The 24,956-nt window shown below is 40.5% G+C and overlaps 1 protein-coding gene across 5 annotated transcripts in view; it reads left to right on the plus strand.

The window, feature by feature from the left end:
- AFF1 (ALF transcription elongation factor 1) overlaps positions 1 to 24,956 on the plus strand; it is a 214,675-nt gene that overhangs the window by 163,781 nt on the left and 25,938 nt on the right. For all 5 annotated transcript variants that reach the window (XM_060114316.1, XM_060114326.1, XM_060114334.1 and 2 more), the window contains 6 exons: positions 59 to 95; positions 3,495 to 3,546; positions 15,330 to 15,384; positions 15,510 to 15,547; positions 17,818 to 17,974; positions 23,257 to 24,192. In XM_060114316.1, coding sequence (XP_059970299.1) covers positions 59 to 95; positions 3,495 to 3,546; positions 15,330 to 15,384; positions 15,510 to 15,547; positions 17,818 to 17,974; positions 23,257 to 24,192 — 1,275 coding nt within the window. The remainder of the gene's footprint in view (positions 1 to 58; positions 96 to 3,494; positions 3,547 to 15,329; positions 15,385 to 15,509; positions 15,548 to 17,817; positions 17,975 to 23,256; positions 24,193 to 24,956) is intronic.

Consider the following 24,956-nt stretch of genomic DNA (forward strand, 5'->3'; position numbering starts at 1 on the left):
CCTTGGATTTATAAACCTTAATATTTTATTAACTAGAGATTTTTATTTTTCTTTCTAGGATTCCCAGCATATCAGTTCTGCAACCCTAAACCAAAGTAAGTAAATATGTGGAACTGATTATTGCATTGGAGAACAAAGCATGGTTTTTACTGTTTTAATGTAGAAAACATTAATGAAAAATGCTCCAGCAGAGATGAAGGCTTCCTGTGGTTACAGAATAGGAAGGAAGGGCAAACGTAAAGCTGTTCTTTAGGTGGAGTTTCAGATTATTGCAAAGAGTTAACGAAGATGTCTTAATAAAGTACCTAACAAATAAAATATAATTTGGTATTACCTCACATATGATAAATATCTTGAGAGTGACTCTAAATGCATTTTTACCCAGAAATTGTATATAAGAATAGATGGGGATATTTTGTGTGTTTCTTGTATTTATTTTAAACAAAACCAAGAAGTTTTTATAAGGAAGAGAGCACATAGCTTCTCTAGACCTTCTGTATGTACTTGTCATGTAATTCTTTTTTCGGTTCCTTTTAATGGATTGTAAATACTTGAGAATTCAGTGGGAAACAGAAGAAAGCTAACTGGATCCAGCCTTTCTCTTTATCAGTAACCTCTCGGTTCATTAAATTCTTGGTGTCCCAACTACATGCAAGGCCTTTCAGGCCTTACAAAAATGACTGGTGTATTTGCAGTCATTTAGTTCATCAACATATGGTGAGTGCCCAAGTTATGAAGTGTTAGTCTTCAAAGGATAGGGAGACCAAAGTAGGGTGCGTGGTGTGCATATATGTGTTGGGAGAAGGTTGCTCATAGATATTCCATAGAGGTGACTCTTCTTGAAATATCTCCACCTTATTCTTTTTCCTCACATGTGTTTTTCCCTTGATTATCCTGTTGTTTAAATTGCAAGGATATGAGGAGAGTAAAAAAGATGAGAAAAACAAGAAATAAAATAATCTTCCTCTAGAACAGGGATAGGTACACTATAGCCTGAGAGTCAAATCTGTTGTACAGCTAGTTTTTGTAAAGAAGGTTTTATTAGGACACAGCCATGCTCATTCATTTGTTATTATGCCACAAGGTATGGCATGCAAAGTCTAAAATATTTACTATCAGACCTTTACAGAAAATGTTTGCTGCCCCCTGCTCTAGAAGTACTGAATAAGACTTTGCAAATAACTCCTAACTAAATTTCCCCCAGAGACTTCCCTGGCGGTCCAGTGGTTAAGACTCAGTGCTTCCACTGCAGGGAGCATGGGTTCGATCCCTGGTCAGGGAATGAAGATCCCATATGTTGTGTGGTGTGGCCAAAAATAAATAATAATAATAATAAAAGTAAATAAATGACCCCCAAATGCAGAGAGATAAACCTGATCATCTTGCACAGTGTTGGGGAGACTGGGAAATCTTTTTTTCTCAACATCTTGGCAGCCTATCCAAAGATAGATAGCGGGTGAAGTGGCATAAGTGTGCAGGTGGGTCACCAGCTCAGCTGTGGGCAGGATTGCTGTGCGTTCCTTTACCTCTTTCTCCTCACCCCACCCCCAAATTTGCTAGGGCTGCCAGTCATGCAGATTATATGCCTTCCACTGAATTACTTACAGCTTGCATGATTGCTACCTCCTGGTTTAGAAAGACCCTGTAATCCTTTAAACTGTCTGATTTCTCCTTTTAGCAAAATATAGTTGAACATGAGCTGGTAAGCACTGTCTTCGCCAGGGGTGGTGGCCCTCCAGGCCTGTGGAATAGTGTAGGCCGATTCCTCGTTGCCCTGATGAGAAGTTTTCAGACACTGGCAGGTCTCCTGTAGGTCTTGGCTCAGCAAATGCTTACCTTGGGGTCTTTTATGCTGCTGCTGGAAACCCTTTTTGCCTCTGTGAGAATGTGGCCTTTGGGGGGCCTAGTTGGATCCTGGAGGGGTCTGGTTGTATGTTGGATGAAGAAGGAATGGAGTGTGTGCAGATACAGCTTTCAGAAAAGTAGAGTGTGACATATATTTCTCAAAGTATGCCCAGCAAGATAATTCAAATTTCTTGAAAAATTGTGGTTTTGGAGTCTGTAGAGAATGAAGTATAGGGATTTTACTTGTATGTCCCAGTATTTATGTTCCCACGTGCAAAAAACACGGCTGCCTAAGGATTACCAGAGCCTCGTTGAGCTTAGGACCGGGTCAAGAGGACTGTGTAGGAGTACGTGTGAGTGTACTTCAGCCCCTCTCATTTGTAGTGCCAGCCCCCGCTTGCTAGCCAGAAGGGCAAAAGCAGTTTAAAAATATCATATAAGAGCTGCTGCCACCATGAGGATAAAGCGTTTAATTGCAGATATTCAAGGGCCTCCACGTGACATTTGTGGTCGCTCTCCTCACCCCTGTCTGAAAGGCACCCGTATTTCCATTCCCCTTCTGCTTCAGGGCCATATTACCTCAGGCCTAGACAAACACAGCCTCCACACTTAACATTTCCCATTCCTTTCTAGGTTACATCAGGTAGCACCAGCAGGTTAATCTTTCTGAGGAATAGCTGCATCGTGCTTTGGAGATGTCTCATTCCCTGACAACTGAAGTTTTAACATCCTATTGTGGCACTCAGAGCCCTCTAAAATCTGACTTCCCTGGCCCCCCATGCTGCCCACCGCACACTCTGTACCCCAGCCTTCCCCTGTCATAATCTGTACCATTTCAGCGCCTCCCACGTTCGGCCTTCGCTCACTGTCTCTTCTGCCTGAAGGCCTTCCCCACCCTCATCTCCCTCTTGCCAGCAGTCATTCTGTCAGAATCTCACCCATCCTTTGTGACACAATTAATTTTTTTTCTTTTCTAATTTGCCTTCTTTTGTCATGACCAACAGAGTGACCAATCTGTAGATTCCCAGGACATTTCATTTAGATGATTGATTTTCGTGCTGATTTTGCATTGCCTAGGGTTGTAGATAACACGTGCCTGTTTGATGTCCCTCAGTCAGCTGTACGCTCATCAAGGACGGGGTCAGATACCTTGAACATCTTGGTGTCTAACAGGCAGTTGGTAAATAGCAGTTGAATAAACGAACGGGGGTGTTGAATAGTGGGGGGTGGGTGGAAGCACAGTGGGCCAAGGACAGAGTCTTTAAAAGAGAATGCTAGCAAATCACGGATAGATATGTGACGTGAAACCAGGTGAGGGTGACTGCGGCCCCATCCTAGTGCTTCTACAAGGCAGCCCTGCCAGCTGACAGCAAGGAGAGTCTCCTGCCCATGGCAGTGTGGTCGGCATGCCGGGTGGCGCTTTCAAAGTGTGTTCTCTCTGTTTAGGGCTTTCCAGTTCTGAGCAAGCCCTCTCTCTAGACGTAACATAAATGTTATTTTATAAGCAGTGTATAGCACTCTGGTTGACATAATTTAAGTATACTGAGTGTTGAGGTTAAAGTGGGGGGACAGCAAAAAAAGGGATTTATAGCTAACGGTCTCATGAATTTGTCATCGTTCTCCTCTGATCATTTTTCCCTCGCCCACAGAACAATATGATACATCTTCAAAAACCCACAGTAATTCTCAGCAGGGAACATCGTAAGTAAAATGCTTTTGTTTATTAAAAGTTTATAATATAACATTGTAATTTCCCATGTAAATCTGTTGCTTAGATTTTTTTTCCTCCTTGCCTTCAAGTAATGACTCATAAAATACTGCTGCAGTGTAAAGGGGAGAAATGACTAACATTTCTATTTGGATTAAATTCTCCTGTTGAAGGTTTAGGTACCTTAAGAGTTTGGTAAGGGGTTTTCTCAAAAAGAAAGGCATTTGAGCCATTATTTACATATTAACTGTGGAAAATAGAAGGTTTTAGCTTTATAAATTTCAGTCTTAAATAGTTTTAGCTTGTGGAAACAAATTTTGGGGGATGTGCACAATTTCAGACTTTCTGCCACTTTTTTGGCCTACTTTTAACTAATAAAGAATGAGTCTTACTGCCCAGCTGTGCTTTATTAAGGCCAAGTAAGTCCAGATATATTTCGGGTTTTTGGAACAGTTGAAACTACATAGTAAAGATTTTTAAACCAGCATTTTGACCCAATTTGTCATTTCTTGGCGGTATTGAACTAGTATTTCTTTCTTTTCATGACTAGCAGTGGTTCAGGGACTAAGTGAGGAGGGCTTTCTCTCCTCAGTATTTGATCAGGTACTAACACAGAGTTGCTCGTCTCTGAGGATTTCAGGTTCAAGCTCCAGCTTTCTTCTATTTTCGAGGCATAGTATTTGTTCCGTGTATTTTAGGAGGGGGCGTTGCTGTGGACTGAATATTTTAAAAACTGTATAGTTGAGGCAAAGAGGTTCTTTAATCTCCTCACCGTGACTGAATATGGAACGGGGTTAAATCACTATTCCTAAGTGCCAGGTCCTTGATGCAATTGTTTTCACATCTCCACAGCAAAGCAAGAAAAAAAGAATAACGATTTGTTGTTGTTGTTGTTAAAAAGATAAATTTATTGGGAGTTCCCTGGAGGTCCAGTAGTTAGGACAGTGCGCTTTCACTGTGGAGGGTGCGGGTTTGATCACTGGTCAGGGAACTAAGATCCCGCAAGCTGTGCGGCACGGCCAAAAACAAAAAAATAAAAATTTTTTAAAAAGATAAGTTTATTATAGTTTGAAGGATGGATTTTTATATGTGTAATAAAAATCTGTTTCATTTGTGATTCTGGCTGATGGTGAGGTTTTGCTTATTTTTATTGTCCTTTACTAGAAAAAAAAATTAATCCTATGTTATTCTTTGCCTGTTTCTTTTTTGGCCTTTTCTCTTTTCCCCTTTTTTTTTGTTTAAAAAAATTTTTTTTACTCTTGAGTTCTGAAAGTCTAGAATCACCGACTTAGCTTAACCAACTACCTCCTCCTCTAAATGTAATCTATCTGATGGCCGGCGGAGAATAGACAGGACGGTGCCAAGGACCACACTTAAAATAGTTGTGTGGACTCTCTGTGACTTCCCCAAGGGTTTACACCTTGTGCTGTTTGTGATCGTTGATAGTAAAGCTGTTTAGACCATAAGAGGCCCCGGCTGATGGTCTTTGGCGGGGGCAGCAAGGAAAGGGGAGCTGAGAGCATCCCACTTGGCAATAAGAACAGAAAGGAGGAGCTCCCTGAGGAATGGGCGGGTGGAAGCAGTAGCACCAAAGGGAGGAAGTGGCTGTGTCCCTGGGAAGTGTGTGTAGAGGAAGGAAGGCAGCTGGGTCAGCTCTGGGCCCCGGGCAGGCCAAAGCTGCAGCCTCCCACACCAACTTTCATCAGCTTTCGGACGAGATGGTTGACAGGGACTCGGACCATTTTCTGTGACAATTTTGCTACTCAGAGAAATGGGTGGTTCTCCTGATTAAGGGAGTTAAACCACTGAAGTCCGAGGTGCCTGCAAGTTTATATGCTCCTATATTGTGACATGTGCAGTGTGTTCTAGATAAAAACTATTGGTTTCCCCTATATAAAATTACCCAGAGTGGGGATTTCCCTGGTGGCGCAGTGGTTAAGAATCCGCCTGCCAATGCAGGGGACACGGGTTCGACCCTTGGTCCAGGAAGATCCCACATGCCACGGAGCAACTAAGCCCCGTGCACCACAACTACTGAGCCTGCGTTCTAGAGCCAGTGAGCCACAACTACTGAGCCCGCATGCCACAACTACTGAAGCCCTCGCGTCTAGAGCCCGTGCTCCGCAACAAGAGAAGCCACTGCAATGAGAAGCCCGCACACCACAATGAAGAGTAGTCACCGCTCACCTCAACTAGAGAAAGCCCGCGCGCGGCAACGAAGAATCAACACAACCAAAAATAAAATAAATTAATTAAAAAAAAATTCTCTTAAAAAAATTATCTCGAGGGAATTCCCTGGCGGTCCAGTGGTTAGGATTCTGCGCTGTCACTGCTGGGGCCTGGGTTCGATCCCTGGTTGGGGAAATAAGATCCTGCATGGCTGTGCAGTGTGACCAAATTAAAAAAAAAATTACCTAGAAAAGAATATTTGTTTTGATCCTAATCAACTTGGAGAAGGAATGAAAGTAGGGCCTAGTACAGGTGAAGAGGACAAGAGTGATAGAGAGAAGAAGGTAATACTGAGACTGGCTGGATACGAAAGGTTGTGTGTGGTGGGGCTGGTGGTATTGATAAGTGCCAAAATGAAATGTACCTATGGGAAAAAGAAATCACTTTTATGGAGCTTGGATGAAAGCAGTGTCCCAATTAACCTGTAGAGTACCGTCGTTGTTTCAGAGTTAGTATGGCACATCTCTTACTGCTCGAAGGTTAATTTGATCTAGTGTCAGCATTAGGGTCCTTTGACAAGCAGTTAAACTGTTTGAATGTCGCATAGAGCGGCAGGGAGATGGTCTAATGCACTTTGAATGTCAGGAAAGAAAATGTTAATTACAGGGTCATTTGTACTTTGGTTTTAAAAATCCATATAGGTCTTACTGCTTTTTCTTTCAGAGTTACTAGTACTTGGGCCTCCTTACAGAAGCAGAGCAATACATATAAAAGGGAAAAAGAGGGGCCTGGCACTAGAGAATAAACTGTGGAGGGTCTGTATTAACTCTCACATCTGTCCAGACTTGGGAGCAGGGGGTAGTTAGCCAGCTCGTAGATGATGTAGGTGTGAAAAAAATGTGCTAAATCTGTTACTTTTAATCTCTGTAGTTGAAGCTCTAGTTAATTATCAAATGATGAATTCTTTCTACCAGGTACCTCAGGGAAGTGATAAGCTAGGGATCCAGTGCTATTTGCCTCTAAGTTTGAGGAGGTGGGGAATGTTGGTTTAAGGGCTCCTAGCTTTGGAATCCTCTTCCTTTCCACGACTTGGGTCTTTTGAGTTCTCAGGGCAAAGTACCAAAGTATTTCCTTTTTCTGTACAGCTATTAACATCCTTCACGTGATTGTGGATAGTTCCCTTTCTGTACAGTCAAACACAGTTTCCTAATGTCAGTGCTTCTGCCAACCTCTCAAAAGGGATAACGTGTTAATGTTTTAGAAACTATAGAGCCGTTGATGGGCATTATTGTGGCTAACTTCCTTCTCCCTCCCATCCCCTACCCTACCCCCAAACTGCCAAGTCCTTACTAGATGGTGCCCTCCTTTATGTTTCTTATTTTTGCTTCAGAAATCGTCACTACCTATTTAGACTAAGAGACAGAAATTAGCAGTCATAGCAATTTGGAATTTTTATTACTTACTTGGGAAGTTTCTTTTGAAATGGGGGAAGTATTTGGATGTGAAGATTGGGATTGTCCTGGAAGTGTGACGAGACGGAATGGTGCAAAGTTAATAAAGGCTGGGAAGAGTCTGATACCTTTTTAAATGAGCCTGAGTTTTCAACTTTTACTCAAAGCATTATTTTAAATATCTTGCTAAAGAACTAAGGAAGACCCAGTCTATCAGTTTACTGCAGTATAAAATCATCACATCAGGGCAAGTGTCAGCTGAAATGTCTGAGAATTAAGTCTGAAGAAATGGCTTACTTGTTCGTTTAAATCATATTTGACCTAAGGAAAAAAGTTTTTTACTTTTCTAGGTAGTTCTTTTTGTCTTATTTTTAAAAGTTGTGCTAGATGCAAACTAGTATCTATAGAATGGATAAATAACAAGTCCTACTGTATAGCACAGGGCACTATATTCAATATCCTGTGATAAACCATAATGGAAAAGAGTATAAAAAAGAATGTGTATTGTATGTATGTGTGTGTGTGTGTGTGTGTGTGTATATGTATAACTGAATCATTTTGCTCTACAGCGGAAATTAACACAACATTATAAATCAACTATAATTATTTTTTAAAAGTGCTATATGAAGGCGTCTTACCTGGGATCTTTATTTCAATTGACAGCTCTGACTTAAAGTGCTGTTTGATAATAAATGTATGGTTGAAGTAGCAGAGCTCACCCTAATGGGCAAAACTTATAAATTATTTGTCCTTGAGATTATACCCCTAACCCTTATTCACAGTTCTTCAGCTCTTCTGAAAACAAGTAACAAACATTTGTGCTGGTCAGTAATACATTTGTAGGTCTACATTAAACCTTCAGTTTCTCAGAATGTAAATGGAGATCTTGTTGTTAATAATAATTCTCAGTTCTCAAATAACTGGCATTGCTGGAAAAAGATGCACTTTATTTTCACTCCAAACTTAACAAGTGATTGTGAATCCAAAGTTATTGGTATTCATAACTATTTTATTAATCTAGATATAGAAGGAAATGTTCTGTTTGTTTTCAAGAGAAAAAGTAGAGGTGTAAAATGAAAGAGAATAAGGAATATAGCTTTTTTTTTTTTTTTTTTTTTTTTTTTTTTTTTAGTGAGTTACTATTAGCCATGCTATGGAGAAATGATAATTTGTAATATTGGGTATTGAAGAAATTTTCATGCTTAGGTGAAAGCAAACAAATGGTCATTATGTGCAATGTTTAATCTGCTTATTTCAGAATTACAGTTACTAGGACACATTAAATCAATATTTAGAAAATGCTGAAACTCCCAAATGCAGAATTACCTCCTTTCATGGTAGAATTATAGTCTTTTGGAATAGTCAGTTTAATTCTTGGGGTTCTGGCTTTAGGAGACAATATTCTAGGATCCCTTGCAGGACAATATTTAACTTAACTTAATACAAATTTATGCCGGAAACTTGCATAATATTGAAGGGATATTTTGGTGAGGCTATGAAATGAAGCATATTTTAAATAATTATAAAAATACTGCTAAGGTGCTGGAAGATCATCTTCTTCAAAGTATTCCTCTTGGAGCTATATATATTTCTTAAATGATGGCTTGAACTACTCTGGGAGCACCCCTTTAGGGTAACATATACTTCCGTACTTGGTCTTAGACCAAAGGTCAAATAAAATGGACAAGAAGAATAAATTCATCAAGTGCCTGGTGTATAATTGGTAAGTGTTACGTAAATGGGTTTGCTTATGTTCTACATAAGAAAAGTCATTCTCATCGTTCTTTAACATGCTTTGACCCCAGTTATATAAATATTGGCCTCTGGGCTGGATGCCAGGCTATTTGGAGATACTTCCAAAAATTGCTTCCACTCATCCATTCAGTACATAATTATTAAATACATGCTGTGTGCCCAGTGCTGGTTTAGGTACTTGGGGAAATAGTAGCCAGTGAGACAAAGTCCTTGTCTTCCATGCCTTGTAACTCAATGCGGGTGGCATGTAATACAAACTAGGTGATGTGACAGAGACAGGCTTGAGGAAGCAGGGTTTTTTTTGTTTTTTTTGGGTGGTGTTGATACTTCTGGGAGGCTCAGGAAAGGCCCCTCGGAGAAGGTGACATTTGATCTGGAGCCTGAATGATGAGAGGGAGGCAGATAATACTTGCCACCTTTAAAGGGGCTTGATGGGATACAGGCTCTGAAGGCATTTGAAAACGGCTAGGGAGTAATTCTTATTGGAAGTGACTGCTTTGAAGTATTCATTTGCATTTGGAAAACATGGTTTTAAAGGTGTCCTTAAGAGTCGATTTAGGTCTCATTTTTAATCATGCTGCTAATTTACTACAGTAAGTGACCCCAGATTAATTTAAGCATAGATTGAAAAATTGAGCGAGATATGTTTTTATAAGCCCTAAAAGCAGTTGGTACATTCCCCCCACTCTGGGTTGCTGGGTTGCTGGGTTTCTAAAGCAGCAAGGTGTTGTCTACTTGCACAAGAACTCATATTCTCCCCGTCCATTCCCACCCCCTTTCATCCACCCTGCAGAGGCCTCCAAGGCCCTCTATAACCTACCTCTCCACCTCCCCTCCTATACCCCCTCCAAGACACACACACACACACACACACACACACACACACACACATATGCCACATTGGCCTCTTTGCTGTTTTCTATGCCTTAATCACCCTCCCCATTTCCTGCATTGTGCTCCCTCCTCCTTTCAGGTCCCTCCTTGGATGTCATCCCCTTATCAGTACAGTCTTCCCTAACTACCCCAACGTAGAAGAACAACCCACACCCATCCTTTCTCTTTTATGCTTACTTCCCCCTCCCTAGGCTTCTTACCCATTGAGAAAGAATAGAGTTTGGTTATTTATCTCCCTCCCCTAGACTCTGCACAAGAGCAGGGGTTTCTGTCTGCTTAGAGTTGTATCTGTAAAGTCTAGAGCAGGGCCTGGCATATAGTAAGTACTCAGGATAAATGTAGAAGGAAAAACATTACACATAAACTTGATTAAATACCTATAAACAATGTTTAATAAAAATATAATATTCAGCAGTAATTTTTCTAGATTTTCTTTCTAGTTGTCCAGTATGTCATCTTATACTAGTACCTTATTTATTGTACTTAATGATTTAATCTCATTTATTAACTTCAACTTTTCGCTCATTTATACTCTTGTGATTTTTCTAATCTTCACTTCATCCATGGAGTTTAAATAATCTTCTACACCTTTGGCCGCAATTTTTGCCTTATCAACTGCTAGGTCATTTACTATAGTGAATCATGTACCAAGTTACTTTTCCCTCTGCCCTGTTTAGTCCACCATCTCCCGTAGACAGTCTCGCCATGAATTTGAATTCTGCCAACTGCTGTCACCATTTGGAGAGTCCCCCTTGTATGTTGTGTCATAAGGGATTAAGGTCTGCTTTTTCATTTTTAAAAATTTATTGTATGCAGAGCCCTCTTCCTAACTCGTCACCTCCCATCATCTCCTACAAAAAGCATTTGCAGTCCTTATTTCTGCCCTGCATCAAAAAAGGAAAGTATGGGCTTCCCTGGTGGCGCAGTGGCTGAGAGTCCGCCTGCCGATGCTGGGGATACGGGTTCGTGTCCCGGTTCGGGAGGATCCCACGTGCCGTGGAGCGGCTGGGCCCGTGAGCCATGGCCGCTGAGCCTGCGCGTCCGGAGCCTGTGCTCCGCAACGGGAGAGGCCACAACAGTGAGAGGCCCGCGTACCGCAAAAAAAAAAAAAAGTACGTCCTCACATGCTCATTAGTGGTTTCTGAAAAGTAGGTATCAGTTTATTTGCCATTTTGAGCACATCTAATACCAGGGTTGTGACTGTTAACTGCAAGTTAACTACCGTGAGCTTGCCTTCACTTGCTCTTTTCCAGATAAAAGGTATGGCCCGATCATAGGAAATGTTAAGCCAAGAAATCAGTGTATTGAAATAGTTTTGGAGTTCTGAATTGAGATGTTACAGAATATTGGCAGTTGAAGCCTTGGGTAAGCCCAGTACGAAGGAGGAATGGAAGAGCAATAAAGGCTTGTCTGGTGTGTCTTCACACAGTAACAACTGGGCTCTGAGTTACTGGAAGCGTGCCTGCCGGAACCTGTATGCAGCTCTTTCAGCTTTGCAGAACAGCTGTCTGAAGAATGCATTTGTACAAAGGGGTTTGAGGATTGTTTGTAACCTTTAAGTAAGAAGTTTACCTAACTGATAATGTAAAATGTGAAACCTACACGATAGTTCAAAGAGTTGTTTTACCTGAGCATTTGTTTCCTTTTGAACAGTGCCAAGCTAAGCCATATGGTGCCATATGCTTCAAAATAACTCGTTTGCTTGGAGTTTGGAAATGAAATTAGTTATTTAACCAGTTTAAACAGTATATAAAGTTTAAAGTTCATTTACTTTCATGGGAGAAAAATAGTGTATTCATTTTACTCCAGCACTATAGTTCCTGTTTTCTTTTAAACCAGAGTCTTTCTCTCAGTGGGTTCTTTTTTTTTCTTCTTCTTCTTTTTTTTTTTATTAGTTTCTGCTTTATAACAAAGTGAATCAGTCATACATATACATCTGTTCCCACATCCCTTCCCTCATGCATCTCCCTCCCTCCCACCCTCCCCATCCCACCCCTCCAGGCAGTCACAAAGCACCGAGCTGATCTCCCTGTGCTCTGCGGCTGCTTCCCACTATCTATCTACCTTATGTTTGGTAGTGTATATATGTCCATGCCTCTCTTTCGCTTTGTCACAGCTTACCCTTCCCCCTCCCCATATCCTCAAGTCCATTCTCAAGTAGGTCTGTGTCTTTATTCCCGTTTTACCCCTAGGGAGGTGGATAGACCTAGAGTCTGTCATACAGAGTGAAGTAAGTCAGAAAGAGAAAGACAAATACCGTATGCTAACACATATATATGGAATTTTTTTTAAAAAATGTAATGAAGAACCTAGGGGTAAAACGGGAATAAAGACACAGACCTACTTGAGAATGGACTTGAGGATATGGAGAAGGGGAAGGGTAAGCTGTGACAAAGCGAAAGAGAGGCATGGACATATATACATTCTCAGTGGGTTCTGGAACTTAGATTTCATTCCCTCAGTTAGGTTTTCTAACCACTGGTCCTATATTGGCCAGAGCAAGGAGATGGTATCCGATGGAATGGCTTTTGCATGCAGGCTCTAGCATATACCAGCTTCATGATCTTAGGCCAGTTAGGTGGCTGTTCTGAGCTGTTTCCTCATCCTTAGAATGTTAGGGTTTGATCAGAGTCAGCCCGTGGGGTTATGAGTAAAAGCAATGCCTGTCAAGTTCAGATTACATAAAGGGCACAGCTATGTGGTACTGTCACTTATTCAGCAAAAGGGATGCTGTTCATTCAGCCAGCTTCTTAGGGTACCTGCCAAGTTCTAGATAAAGAAAATATGAAGACAAAAATGACTTGATCCTGCTTCAGAAAAGCTTACAGTTGAGTATGTCCCTTGGGTCTTATGTTTCTTGACCTAGGTTTTATTGGTATAAATGAGACTAGATCTAAGAGATTTGCTTCTATTTTAGTGGGTGCAAAGGTGCTCACCCAGATGTGCTGTAATTTGTCACCTTGACATTGAAGGACCGGTCTATTACATGTGGAATATAATATATGAAGTATAGTGTAGTAATTTAGTGATATGCTTGGCTTCAAATATAATTATTTGTGGCACAGGAGGGGGCTTTTTAGCAACTGATCCATTTAAACATAAAACCTTTACCTGTCATCAGGTTACAAATTTCCCAACTATACAGGCCCTTTTTTAAAAAAAAAAAAATCGTGATGGCAATTATGATTAACTTTCTGTATTAACAAAACTTGGTTAAGGTTTTTTTGTTGTTTTTTTTTTAAATGAATTGCCCCATTTTTTGATGTTCAGAATAAGGGGTTTCTTTTTCTTTATTTTTTAGCTGCATTGGGTCTGCATTACTGCACGCAGCCTTTCTCTAGTTGCAGCAAGCGGGGGCTGCTCTTCGTTGCAGTGCACGGGCTTCTCATTGCAGTGGCTTCTCTTCTTGTGGAGCACGGGCTCTAGGCACGTGGGCTTCAGTAGTTGCAACATGTGGGCTCAGTAGTTGTAGCACACAGGCCCTAGAGTGTGCGGGCTTCAGTAGTTGTGGCTCACGGGCTTATGTGCTCCGCGGCATGTGGGATCTTCCCAGACCAGGGCTCGAACCCGTGTCCCCTGCATTGGCAGGCAGATTCTTAATCACTGTGCCACCAGGGAAGCCCTGGGACAGCATTTTTATGGTCCCTTCTATTCCCTAAGAGCAAGTGGAGCTAAAAGTCAGAACATATACTTTCTGACTTACTGAACATATCTCATATACTTTCTCACTTGAGGAGAGTATATGCACGGAAACTGGGCATTCAGTAGCTAAGCAAACAACTTACAAGGTATTTAGTAGTCCGCTGCGTGCAACAGGAAGTGTGTTTGAATTACATGATCACTGCTGTTTCAGGAAATTAAGGCAAATCAGCTTTATACAAAAGAAACCCAATTACTAAGAAATAAAGAGGTCCATTTACTGTGGTTTTGTTGTTGGTGGTTAACATTGAATATACTTTGCCAGATTTGTTTTTTCTGGTTGTATTATACCTAACATTTATTCCAAAGATATATCTTTTGCTTGTGTGTATCCCAGCCAAGCCACTTTTAGCAGTAAACCTGTTGAGTGACTTCTTCTTGTACACCATTAAGATTGCTGCTGCCAAGTTGTACATCCAAAGGCTGTGTCTTCTAGCCTTGCTAAAATAGGAGTTTAGCTTCTACTAGATACATGTTGAGCAAGGTCTACATTTACAAGTAGCTAGCAGTTTTTATTTTTTAAAAGAAACTTATCACAAGATGTTTTTAGTGCATTTGTTGGTGAAAATAAGTCCTTGGCAGAATTACAACATTGCATGTAGGCGGTCTTTTTGAAAGAGCCAAGTTTTATCATTTATTTTCATTAGAAAATATAGTGATTTTTACCATGGATTCCCAAAATAATAATGCCTGCTTACTTTAGTGGCAGGTAGTGGGTTTGCAATAAAAATCGTTGGTCAGAGTATTGAAGAGGTATTTTTAGAAATACTGAAGGATTGTAACTTCTTAATATAATTTGCTTTTTGGAACATCAGTAATACTCAAGCAGATTTTTTTTCCAATTTCACTTATAACATTTCCTCAAAGAGTCATGCTTGTAAATTTTGGGGGATGTCGGGGGGGGGGGAGCAATTACTGATTCATTCCTTTGATGTTGGGTATCTCTGTGATAAAAAGATAAAGGGGAGGGGGTAGGGAAGGGGCTAAGATTTGAGTACACAAGTACAGATTGGAAAATGTTTGCTTTTAATATTTAGGTTCATCATAAACTTGAATGCCTAGAGAGAAGTATTAATATAACTTTGAGGACATGAACTGAGTTTTTATTTTTACCTGAATGATAGCAGGAAGGTTAAACATATTTTTTAGACAACAGTATTATTTGTATTACTACTCTTTTCACGATTAGTGTTCAAGCAACGAGAAGAAGATATTTGTGTGTGTGAAAAAGTTCAATATTAATAATGTTTTTGGACAAAAACGTAACATAACTGCACTGTTTGGTGACAGTTGTATTTTTATGTATTTATTTAATTCATATATAGCACTTTTTAAGTACCTGGCACTGTTCTAAGTACTTTACAGATATTCATCCAATATTAACTCATTTAATGGTTAATCATTTATTCTAGTTGTTAGAGACCATAGAAGAAAATGATTTGAGGGTATTGTATATTTTTCTGTTTTATTTATTTTTGTTGTTGTTTCTTCTGTTTGTGTGGACCTGGGAGCCTTAGTCTCAGGGCTGGCAACAAATCACTTGCAGAACTTGTAGTTCTGCTTTTAATGCTCAGAACGTGTGAAAGACTCAGTTTTGAAATGATAAGGAGTTTGGACTGACCTAGTTTCTGTGTTAAAATTGTAAAACTTAACATTTCCAAGAAAATAAAGCATTTGATGAATAAATAAAAGTTATACCTGTCCCACCCCTCTTTTGTTTCATTAAGCATATTTTATGTTTACATGCTAAAAGAAGTTGTTAGCCATTATTTTAAATTCTACAATGTCTCTATCCCTGCCTGTTCTAGCATGCTCAAAGATGACCTTCAGCTCAGTGACAGTGAGGACAGTGACAGCGATCAAGTAAGTTCTGTACGCCCCACAATACCAGGAATTCATTTAAATCCATGTAACATTTCTGAGCCGCTTATCCTAACCTGTTTTTTGGTTTTTTCCTGGTCCTTCTTCCCCTTATTGTGAATGCCTAGACCCCAGAGAAGCCTCCGTCCGCATCTGCACCTCCAAGGTACTGTGTTTGGGTTTCTCCCCATCTGTACAAAATGTTTGCTTTTTTCTACCAAATGAGGAAATTACAGCCTTATTTAGTATTTTCATAGCTTCTTCATGGGAGAAGGAGATGGATGATCACAGTTAAAGGAAAGTACCTGTTTAATATTTTGGAAGCTTAAATCAGCCCTAGAGAGGTTGTTAACTCTATGAAAGAGAGAGTCCCTGCGTCCACCTAAATCTTTAGTCAGTTTTGTATGTATAAAATTTGAGCCTTTAAAATAAGCTTAAATCACTTTCGTCAGTATTATGTAACCAGTATTTGAAAAGTTATACTGAAGAGCTCAGTGTTTTTATGAAAGTGACAGATTTGCTCTGTTTTCAAAAATTAAAGCTGAATTATTTCTAGAAATTGTTTTCCATAGTGCCTGTCTTCTTAGTTATATGAATTTTCTAATTGTTTCAGTTGCTTTAAAAGATGACCTGCAGGGGACTTCCCTGGTGGTCCAGTGGTTAAGATTCCACGCTCCCAATGCAGGGGACCTGGGTTCGATCCCTGGTCGGGGAACTAGATCCCACATGCTGCAATTAAAATATCCCACACGCTGCAACTAAAGATCCCGCATGCCGCAACTAAGACCCGAGCAGCCAAATAAATAAATATTTTTTAAAAAGAAAAAAGAAAAAAAGATGACCTGCAGTACATTTTGGTATGATGGAAAATGGCACTGTTTTCACTTTGTAAACAGCTTAGCCATATTTTAGAAAATGTAATGCTTTCGTTTTTAGAAACTATCTGAACTACCTTTATTTACCATTTCCTCTGGTACTGCATTTAATGATTTAATATGCCAATACCTGTCTTCCATGGACAAAGAGTTCAATTACCCTGTAGTTGTTTTACTCCCTTGAGATGTGGTCATCCATTTTGAGAGAAGCTCAGCACTAAAAACCTTGCTCTCATATAGCTGAGGTTATAGTTAATGTGGAGGAAGATCACGCATAATTATGTGAGGTCTTAAGGATTCATAAGCTCTGCTTATTTATATCCCATTTTGTTCAGTAATTCCTGGTGGCTTGTAACGACTTAGAAAATATGACAAAGTAACCTAACTGAAAAGTGGAGGAGGGAATAAAAGGAAAAAAACAAGGTGGGGGGGGGGGGATAATTAGAGGCAGGAATAATACTGAAAGTATATCTCTTTTTGACCATCACTTGGTTTAAGCTCTTCAGCTACCACAAATTTGACATGAGAAAATTCTTTTTGTATAGTGTTTGTTTTAAAATTGTCTCAACTAGTCTATTATTATCTAATAAATTTTTGTTATTCTAATATAGTTATTTAATAAATTTATTATCTTGAAAATGTTTTGGGTAGATTTGGAGGCTTTCACGATTATAGTTATTGATTTACTGCTGTGGCTAATTCCATCTAGGGCAAGGTTTTAAGATACGCTTTGAAATTCTGTATGTGTCCAGCAGTGTGATCACTTGTGTGTTTTCTCACAGGCCTAGAGTTATTGCCCTATCCTGAAAACTTGAAGTAGTTATTCTCTACTTCAGCTGATGTTTGGGAGTGATCCTAAGCCACTCATAAAGAACGGCCCATTTTATCATTCTGCCCAAGAAGTGTCAGTGGATGGCCTGTGGGGTCACTTTCCAAAGGAACCCCATTTATGTTCAGCAGTCTCTGACTTCTCTACAGTTGGTTCTCATATGGAGAATAGAGGAAGACTTTAATGGATTGGCTGTTCTTTTATAAATTAACTCCTTTGGGTTTTATATTGCAGGTGTCAGCAAAGTTAAAGGGTCAGAAAGTCAAGGTTTTAGGTTTTGTGGGCCATAAAGTATGTGTTGCAGCTATTCAACTCTGCTTTTGTAGTATAGAAGCAGACACAGACAATACATAAAATACTGGGTGTGAATGTGTTCCAACAAAACTTTATTTGGAAAAGCGGGCAGCCAGCTCAGGCCATGGTTTGTCCACGCCTGGTTTGAAGCACCCCTGATCTCACTTACATTTTACATAGTTCGCAGTGTTCTTCAGAAAAATTCCTCAGGCTTCTTTTATGCAGTTACCTGGTGAGCTGTTGCAAGGTTTTTCACTGAGTTTTGAGCCACCATGGGCCTTGCTTGCGCTCAACTGGCTGCCATGGTCATTTAGTACTGCTAGGTAATCTTCGAGGCCCCTTCTTTCGAGTAGCAGAAAAATGGGCAAAGAAGGAAGGGAGTCAGGAGGGAAGGAATCCACCTCGCGTGGGTCTTTGACTCTCTCGCTTGCTCCGCAGCGCTCCGCAGGCGCTGCCGGCAGCCGCGGCCTCAGCACATTCCAGCAGCGCTGAGTCGGAGAGCACCAGCGACTCTGACAGCTCCTCGGACTCGGAGAGTGAGAGCAGCTCCAGTGACAGCGAGGAGAACGAGCCTCGAGAAGCCCCGGCTCCCGAGGTACTGGTCCGCTCCGGGCCGTCTCGAGAGCGCCGTCGACCCCCGGTGGCCCGGGCTGCCTGAGGGGCTCCGTCCTGGGGGCGGCGCTTTCCGGCCGCCGTGCAAGCTGCTGGCTATTCGTGTTTACTTGTTTCTTGGCGTTGGGCTGTGGAACTTTGGGAGTGATGTCTTCTCTCCTGTTGAAAATGATAGGTTCTTCCCTGTTGCTGCCAGAGCTGGTTTGAAGAGCAACTGACTGAGAATATGTACACCCCATTTTCTTTTCCCTTCTTTCGAGAAAAAAAAAAAAAAAAAACCCAAAAAATCGTTTTCAGTAGGCTGCCATTTTAATATTAATGAGAAAGCTTTTTGAAATTTTAGGAATGCATGAATTAAATCAAAAGGAGACAGCCTGATTTAGCAAAGGGCAGGAACGTGAACTAGAAAAGCCATAAGAGGTTCTATTTTTGAATCACTAAAAGCCATGCATTAAATTGATGGCGTTGTAATTTCGCCAGGGCCGTGTTTCTTGATCCCACTGTCCCATGTAAAATAGGAATAGTGCTTGCCTGTCACCCACCCTTGGGAGATATTGTAAAGATAAACAAATGAGACTGAAAATCTCAAGCACTAAATGTATCTGGAGAATTTATGTTATTTACTGGATTGTTGAACAAAAGAAATGTAGTAACAACTAACAAGGTTGCCAAATGTCTTCAAAACTTAGAGTAGCAGGGTAAAATGTTTTCTGGGGAAGACATTTGTAGTGAACTAGACCAGCTTATATAGGGAAAACTATTCTCTGTATTTAGGTAGGAATCCCAGGAAATGAGATTTTCTGATTAAGAAAGCGTTAACGTTTTCAGTATTTGTCTCTGCTGTTTAGAAAGCAAGGCCACTGCACTAGAGCATTAACCAAATCCATCTGGAGATGATGTAGTGAGGCTGAGGAACCATGTCCGAGGGCAAGGGAGGATGAGGAAAATACCTGAGTATCATTTTGTTGTTGTTGTTGTTAGATATGAGTTTATGTCTGGCACAGAGTAAGTGCTCAGTAAATATTTTTGGAGTGAATAAACATAGATCAGCATTAGCTGCACTTGAAGTGCCTTTCAGATTTTAGAAGCTACTCTCTGTATTTCTGGAGGCTCTCTGTTTTCTCCTGAGATACTAATTGCTGTTGAAGTAATTTTTCTATGCCCCAGGGAAAAGGGTACTGAATATGCTCTACAGAGAAATTGTGTGCTTGTTCATGTTACTGTTCATAAGATCTTTGCTTTATGTCTCACCTAATTCACTAAGAAAAATCTGCATGCTTGTTTGGTTACTGATATAAGCAAGAGAATTCAATTAAATCAAAATTCAATTCAAATAAACTGGAAATGGCACAGACTTGGCTGAATAATTAAAACTTGAAAGAAAAATTTAACCTGGTGTTTGTTTTAATGAAGCAGTTATATCTTGTTGCTCACGAGGTTATTGACTAGAATAGATTTAGAGACTCTTAGATGAAAAATGATGTTCCCATCATACTTTACTTTTTAAAATCACTTTCCTAAATAGGCTCATATTTATATATTTGTGTTAATGTGCAAATCTAGACTTGAGTATGGTTTTGTTGGTTATGTACCAGGGCTTAACTTCCTCAGGCATATTTTTGTCTTTGTCTAGATTTTAAACCTTTAATTTTTCCCAAAGTTATTTAACAACCTTTCTTTCCTTTTAAGATAAATACCTGCATTATTGTAAATCTGTGTTAGTTGAGCGTTACATGAATTCCATAATAGGTCATAGTTACTAGTTTTAACTTTCTCACCCTTTTCTTTATTCTATTTTTAATGCTGAGGAATTTGCTCCTTAAGTCTCCATTTTAAATTCATTTGACGAAGTTGTCCAGTGACCTTATGAGACCTGAAATGTTATATGTGTGCCAATGGGCTGGTGGTGAACTTGGGGAAAAACCAAGTTTCAGTCTCTTCTTTATAGTGAGTCAGCATGTAAATCTCAGCTTTTCAGAATATATGGGACGTATCGCCCTTTTACAGCTTAAGTAAAGTTCAGGGAAAAATGATTCTATTCTGTTATTCAGGGATCTGCTTAGTTTTCTCATCTATTCATTGTCTAATTCTTTGGTAGTAAACAACTGTGGTTGATTATCTACTAAGATCTTGGCACTTTCTTCATAAATTACATAATGTAACCATCAACCCTTGAAGGTCGGGAGCTTTCTTTTCACCTGTAAGGAAGTAGCAGCACTAAGATTGAAACCCATAGCCGTTTAACTCAGAAGCCATTTTTTTTTCCCTACTACATCTTGCTACTTCTCTCTTTCTTTTTTTTCTTTTCTCTTAAGTTTTGGAGTTGTACTCCCTCACAACAACTATGATGTTTTACAAAAAGAAGAAAAAAAAAGACATATGTTGTGCATAGCTCAAAACTTTTTTTTCAAAATCATAATTCATTCTAAAATACACGAACTTTTGCCAATTCGAGAAGCTAGGAGAAGTAAAGAGACATACAGTCAAACATTTATTAAAATGCTCATATATTTCTGCACCTCCTCTGTGCGGTGTCTGGGTTGATCCAGCACTGGGAGGCTGGGGGTGGGGCATGGGGAAAGGCTGAGGAAGAAATGAAAGTCCAAACCTTGATTCTCTCCAGCACTTACACTCTTAAAATTCATCTTAAAATCTGTTTTTAATCAATCCCTTATGTAAAACTTTCCCCCATCCCAGCACCCAAATAATACCTAACCTTAAAGGAATTCTGTCCATCTTACATCTTTGTAGTAGGTATACAAAAAGGATCACCCCTACCCTTTCCTCTTGTCTGGGCACACCAACTCAGTTTTACCCTGCAACTGGGCCATAGGCCTCCCTTCTGGACATTTTCAGTACCGCAGTAGAAGAAAATATGTTTTATTTCTGTAACCAGGACATTCCTTTAGGGACTACTAAATGTATCTTAAACTGCCCTGTTTTGGGGGGTGTGGGGGGAGAAGCGGATGTTATTTATACCAGGAATGACCTTCCCTTTTGGTTAATGTGTAAGTACTCTTCTATAGAGCAAGAATGTCACTGATTGCAGTGCAGTTGTCAGCGTAGCCCTGGTGAAAGATCTCTATACCTTTCCCGAGAAAGGGTTTGAAGGATTTGGTTCCTGAGGTGATTGATAAGTGATACATCTTTTTTTTTTTTTTTTAATTTTTATTGGGGTATAGTTGCTTTACAGTGTTGTGTTAGTTTCTACTGTACAGCAAAGTGAATCAGCCATATGTATACATATATCCCCTTTTTTTGGATTTCCTTCCCATTTAGGTCACCACAGAGCATTGAGTAGAGTTTCCTGTGCTGTACAGTAGGTTCTCATTAGTTATCTATTTTATACATAGTATCAATAGTGTATATATGTCAATTCCAATCTCCCAGTCTCCCAATATATAAATGATATATCTTAATGCCTTGTTCCCAATCATTTAACCATTAGAACTACCATGCCCTCAAGTCTTTCAAGAAATCATGTCTGACAAGTAGGTATGGTGTACCTTTTCTCTACCCTAAATAACAATCCTGTTTTGTTAGAATATTGAATGCAGTTTTAGATTATGTGGGACTTTGTCAGAGTAGTTTCCTTCTTCCCTCTCTCCCTGCTCTGAAATTCAAATGAGAGCATGGGGATAGAGTTGATATAAGTGGAGGGAGCTACAAAGAAGGTATGTTGTCTTAAGCAGGGAAAAAAAGACCAACAACAAAACCCCCACAATTCTGTAGCCCTCTTTCTGGCCAAAGTATGATCCTACCTAGTTCCTTATAGTTCCTCTTAGTTCTATTTTGTTATAATCGCAAAAAGCCCAGTCTAGCTACCTGATCATTTTACTACCTAACCTTTTCCTGGCCCCAAAGCCTTTACGTTATATCCACATATCTTAAACGTATTACGTTTGCCTGTTTTTATAGAATTGAATTGTTTGGGATATTCCACTTGGGAAAATTGTTAGCAGTCTTCCCTATGTCATCCACTTACTGGAGCGAGCTCCTTACTCCATAATCTAATCAATTAATCCCATGTGAGATATCTTTGATTAACTTCCTGTTGTGTTGTGGAAATGATTTAGTCATTTATACAAACCACCTGTCAGAATGGATCTTAAAAGCATGAAGCATGCCAGTGACATACTGCCCTTTTTTTTAAAAAAAAGTAATCATTACTTACTTTATTAAGGCATGAATATTTTCCCAAATAGCATAAAATTTATAGGTACAGTAATACACCCATGAAAACGCCCAAATAAATATCTCATGTACACCACTGTGTGCAAGACATAATAGTAGAATTTGGAGATAAAGATGTCCTCATCATTGTTTTAATAAGATCTAATATCCCATTTGGAGAGAGAGAGTGCGATGCATCAATAGTCAGTTATCAACAAAGATTTTAACAAGATATCTCCTGTTAAGATAACAGGAGAAGTCAGGGACTTCTGTTTATTTGCCAAGTGAGTTGCACAGATAATCAGTATAATCTCACTGCTCTTAATTGTGTGCTCTGGAGCCTCCCTGTGTTCCTTAGAAAAATAGGTGCTATTTCAGAGACTGCCTGTAACGGGAGACTTCATGTTTGATTTTTAAAGAATTCAAGTGGGACTAATGGCTGGCTAATGTGACCTCACTTGGTTCTTTTTACCCAGTTGTAAAATTTGAAAATCAGAAGACAGTGTGTCTGCGATAAACTGAAAGCTGTGTCATGTATTAATATTTTTAAGTGAATAAGAGAAATGAAATCGTCTTGAAGAAAGTCATTTTCAATTGACAAGTACATCAAAAAAAGGGATAAAGCGTGAAACCCATCCATAATCACTAAGACTTATTCACTGACCTTCTTCTGAAAATCCTTGATGAAAAGATTCTTTTTAGTCTTCATTTTTCCCTATCATTTTCTGACAGAAGAGTTCACAAGCCAAAATGTGAAAATTCTGTTTAAATTATATGGTAATTACCAGTGGAACAAAATATTTATTACACAGATTTCTCCGCAGTTGCCAGTGGTCTACATTCGTCAGTATGTAATGGTCTATTATTAGTGTCGGCCACAGCAAAATTCCTGTAGCATGAAAAAATTGGAAGATTGTTTTAAGAGTTAATTGTTATAGAATTTGACCTATAATTAGAGGGGGGTCAAAAGGACCTGAATTCTTAGGTTTGGAGTGATTGCATCTCCCGGCCAGTCCTGTAGGATTGGGTGACTAACCCAGAAGAGTATCATTATTGGTCAGTTAACCCTATCTTCTTTTTCCTTGTTTGTAGCCCGAACCTCCAACAACAAACAAATGGCAGCTGGACAACTGGCTGACCAAAGTCAGCCAGCCCGCGCCGCCCACCGAGGCCCCGGGCAGCGCCGAGCCCCCGGCCCGGCACCCGGACAGTAAAGGCAAGGGTGGCGACGGCGCCACCGGAGGTCACGAGCGCCCGGAGTCCAAAGAGCCTCCCCCTAAAAGCTCCAGCAAAGCCCCTCGGGTGCCTTCCGAAGGCCCCCATGCGGGCAAGAGGAGCTGTCAGAAGTCCCCTGCCCATCAGGAGCCCCCACAGAGGCAAACCGTGGGATCCAAACAACCCAAGAAGCCCGTCAAGGCCTCCGCCCCGGGGCATGCGGATGTGCATGCAGGTGCGCGCGCCAGTCTGCTGGTGGAGAGCGAGCCTGGACTTCCTCCCCAAGCCTCCAAAGACCAGCCTTCCAAAGACAAGCCCAAGGTGAAGACGAAAGGGCGGCCCCGTGCCGCAGAGAGCCGTGAGCCCAAGCCGGTGGCGCCCGCCCCCAGCGAACGGAAGAAGCACAGGAGCGGCCCCCCGGCCCCCCCGAAGGCACCTCCGAAGGACGCGGCGGAGGACAGGAGCCCCGAGCACTTTGCCCTCGTCCCCCTGACCCAGAGCCAGGGCCCTGCCCGCAGCGGCGGCGCCAGGACTAGTGGCTGCCGACTGGCAGTGGTCGTCCAGGACCGCCGCAAGGACAAACCCCTGGTGCCTTTGAGAGACACCAAGCTGCTTTCCCCGCTCAGGGACACTCCGCTCCCGCAAAGCTTGATGGTGAAGATTACCCTGGACCTCCTCTCTCGGGTACCCCAGCCTCCTGGGAAGGGCAGCCGCCCCAAGAAACCGGAAGACAAACAGCCATCGGCAGCGAAGAAAGCAGATTCTGAGAAGAGAAGCTCAGAAAACTCAAGCAAGTTGGCCAAGAAGAGAAAGGTGAGTGGGGGGCTGACCTTCCCCTACAGTGTGGAACATACCTGCTGTGGACTTGGGGCTGTCTTTGGCCCTTGATTTTAACTCTGAATCGTCTTAGAAGAGGCTGGAAATCTTTGGATTCCATGTTGCCTTTGCGACTATACCAGAGTTAAGTCTTTTACTGCAGATAAGTGTTGATAAATGCGACTATACCAGAGTTAAGTCTTTTACTGCAGATAAGTGTTGATAAATGCCAGATTGCTTTAAGTCTTGCTAGTTTGAAAAAAAAGATGAGGCAGTCATTGAAAAGGATGTCTTGCTTTAGAATAATATAGCATTAAGGGTATGTTTTTATCTATTGTGATAATATTGGTATTTACCACCTGGCTCATTAGGTTTTGCCTTAGAAATTAAAACCTTACATGAACTGAAATGTTAATTCTGAATTACTGACAGGAGTGCTATATACTAAATTTTACTCCTGTAGTTTGATCATTTTGATACTGATATTATATCCATGTTTTAACTCATGGCCACCTAACACCTCATTAGTTTGAAACCACCAGATTTAGAATATGTGACTCCCGTTAATGACTTTTACTATTGAGCAGAGCATTATGAAAAAAAAGTTTTAGAGCTATAGAGATGGTTGGGGCATCTTTTTGGGTAATATAGGCTGTTATGGTGCATTGTGAAGTATTGAAATCTGTCATTTATCATAGTATTTGGAAGCTTCACTTAAGGAATGAACATAGTAAAATAATAATAATAATCCCTGCATTATT

The sequence above is a fragment of the Mesoplodon densirostris genome, chromosome 1, assembly GCF_025265405.1.
Source record: "Mesoplodon densirostris isolate mMesDen1 chromosome 1, mMesDen1 primary haplotype, whole genome shotgun sequence".
In the NCBI taxonomy this organism is placed as follows: domain Eukaryota; kingdom Metazoa; phylum Chordata; class Mammalia; order Artiodactyla; family Ziphiidae; genus Mesoplodon; species Mesoplodon densirostris.